The 3,076-nt window shown below is 39.9% G+C and overlaps 1 protein-coding gene across 1 annotated transcript; it reads right to left on the bottom strand.

The window, feature by feature from the left end:
* Nucleotides 1-449: 449 nt before the first annotated feature.
* Nucleotides 450-1,636, bottom strand: LOC131146515 (thaumatin-like protein 1b). The gene is made up of 2 exons (XM_058096150.1): nucleotides 1,512-1,636; nucleotides 450-1,222 (listed from the first exon to the last, which is right to left on the bottom strand). Exons 1-2 carry the CDS (start codon nucleotides 1,561-1,563, stop codon nucleotides 543-545), a joined length of 732 nt encoding a protein of 243 aa, XP_057952133.1. The 5' UTR covers nucleotides 1,564-1,636; the 3' UTR covers nucleotides 450-542.
* Between the last annotated feature and the right edge of the window lie 1,440 nt (nucleotides 1,637-3,076).

Below are 3,076 nucleotides of genomic sequence, written 5' to 3' on the forward strand. Positions count from 1 at the left end.
TATCAGACTAATTTATTATGTAAATGAGTGATTCTAAAGTCAAATTTTGTCGCTTGTTTAATGAACGAATTAACCTAAACATGAATAGGCTATTTCAACTTGTGAGTGATTTGATATAAGATTGGTTTCGACTCATTCAATAAGATTGGATTATAATTATTTAAGGAAGTTGAATAAGATCGACTTGAAGGACAAAATTTTAATGAGCAAAATTGAGTAAAGTAAAACGCTAGTTTGTCTCAACTCATTTTCAGTCCTAATTATAAGTGACGTATATGTTATAATTAATTAATTTCTTCTTTAACAAATTATGTGATGTCAATTTTTTTGTTTGATCTTTTATTCTAATGAACTAATAGAATTTTCTTTCTTCACGAATCAATAAATGTAAATTAAACATGGTTATGATTTACGAGAGAAAGAGCCACCGAGTGGAGAGGCATGCAAACAGTCCCAAAACTCTTAACTTGCATTATTTTTCACATATATGTAAATCAAACATGAGAGGGAGAGCCAATGCATCTTTACAGATTTAGTTTATTTCATGGGCAGAAAGTCACGAGGTAATTAGGCCCTCCGGTGCACGTAAAAGTGCTTGTTTTATCATCGTAAGCGTAGCTATATGCTTGAGGGCACTGCTCCTTGAATATGTTCGAGTAGTTCGTCGGCGGGCATGTCGCCGGCGTACCAAAGCTGCCGGTGCAGCAGTACTGCGGCTGATTAAGAGCCGCGCACGCGCTCTTACAAGCAATAACGCCTCCGCTAGCGTCCTTCACGGCCAGCTCCGGCGGGCAGACCGCATTCACATTCCCCGGGCAGCTGGTGGCTTTGCAGTCGCCGGCGCCGCCTTGCGGAGTGAGCGACACCTGCAGGTTGAAGCCGTCGACGAGGCTCACGTCGTAGAAATCTTGTCCGCCGTTCGCCGCCAGGGTGAGTTCCACGAGGGTCGCCGGAGGGGTTGCGCCGGCGCCGTTGCACGCCACCTGGCCCGAGACGCAGTCCGCGGTGGCGCAAGCGAACTTGCCGGCGGCATCGGCTGAACAGCCGGTCCGAGCCCATACTCGGCCGGTCCACGGCGCCGGCACGTCAAGGGTGGATGATGCGCCGGATGCTAACTCGAATCCGGTGGAGGAGAGCTGAGGGTTGCCGCCGCCGGTGAGAGTCGCCGGCCACACGGTGTTAGGACAATTGTTTTTGAAGGTGAATGTAGCCGAGTGGGCTCCTGCAGCCAAATAAGAAATTAAGAATGATATTTGCATTTAGATTTTCAATCTGTTAAAAGGTGTTTTCGATTTTGTAACAAAGCCAATCTTGAATTTAGCAGTAAGATAAGGCTCCGTTTAGATTGAAATTATAAAAAAAAAAATTCATTTGCTAGAAATTAATGGCAATAAAATGATTATGGAATGGCATGCACCAACTAATCAAAGGCACTAAAATTTTTCTTTAATTAGACAATGTGTTTGTTTCCTCTAAAAAAAAAAAAAGATGAATATGAAGAAAAAACTTACCAGACAAAAAGAATATTATCCCAAAAAAGAAGAGAGTGACATGTATTTCCATTGATGTGTTCTTCTCGTCTTTGATCTCTTCGATTTCTTTGTTTATGATTTCTTTGTGATGATGGAAAATTAGTGAACATAGCATTGTATATATAGGGGTACTGATAATAAATGCGTCACAGGTACGTATTAATTTATTTAATTTTGTGATTTTATTATCATTAATATTGTATTGACTATCATGATTTTATTATCGCTATGGGGAGCTCCAGTGTTGTTTGTGAAGAAGAAGGACGGAAGTATGAGGATGTGCATTGATTACAATGAAATCAACAAGGTTACTAGTAAGAATAAATATCCTCTACCTCGTATAGACGATCTGTTTGATCAATTCCAGGGTACACGGATGTATTCCAAGATCGACCTCAGATTAGGTTATCATCAAGTGAGAGTAAACGTAGAGAATGTGGCGAAAACACCCTCCAAGACCAGATATGGGCACTATGAATTCCTCGTTATGTCATTTGGGCTAACGAATGCCCCAACTGTGTTCATGGACTTAATGAATAGAGTTTTTCACCAGTATTTAGATCAGTTTGTAGTAGTTTTCATTGACAATATACTGGTGTACTCGAGGAGTTTTGAGGATCATGAGGTGCATTTGAGACAGGTTCGCTAGGTCTACAAGATCAAAACTAAGTCTGATGGTTCTGTTGAAAGATATAAGGCTCGTTTGGTTGCAAAAGGGTTTACTGAAATAGTTGGTTTTGATTATAAGAAGACATTTGCACGAGTTGCTAAGATGACATCTATACGTACTTTGATTGTAGCTTCTATTAACCAGTGGAGACTCTCACAGTTAGATGTAAAGAATGTCTTCCTAAACGAAGATCTCAAAGAGGAAGTTTATATGTCTCCACCCCCTGGTGTTCCTCATCATCCAGCGGAGGTCTGTAGACTTAAAAAAGCTTTATATGGTCTTAAACAAGCTCCCATGACTTGGTTTAAGAAATTCTCTAAAGTGCTTTGTTCTTTTGGTTTCCGCTCAAGTGATCATGATTCTACCTTATTTACTCGTTCTACATCTGCTGAGTGTATTTTTCTCTTCCTTTATGTAGAAGATATGATTTTAACTAAAGATGATACAGATGGGATTGCAAAGTTGAAATTAGAACTGCACCACCACTTCAAAATGAAAATTTAGGACCTATGAGTTACTTTCTTGGCATTGAGGTAGTCTATTCTCCTAAAGGTTATCTCCTATCTCAGTCTAAATATGCAGCAAATATCATTCAAAAAGTCCGTCTTACTGATACTCGAACTGTAGAAACTACTCTTGAAGTTAATGTTCATTATACCTCTTCTGATGGGGTTCCATTGGCAGATCCAACTCTATACCCTACTATTGTTGGCAGTTTTTTTTATATCTTTATCACTCAACCTGATACTACATATGTGGTTCATATTGTGAGCCAATTTGTCCCCTTTCCCACTCCGACCATTGGACTGTTGTTCTCCATATCTTACGTTATATTGGAGGGACATTGTATCAGAGTATATTACTCCCTTATACG

Source organism: Malania oleifera, chromosome 13 (genome assembly GCF_029873635.1).
Source record: "Malania oleifera isolate guangnan ecotype guangnan chromosome 13, ASM2987363v1, whole genome shotgun sequence".
Classification (NCBI taxonomy): Eukaryota; Viridiplantae; Streptophyta; class Magnoliopsida; order Santalales; family Ximeniaceae; genus Malania; species Malania oleifera.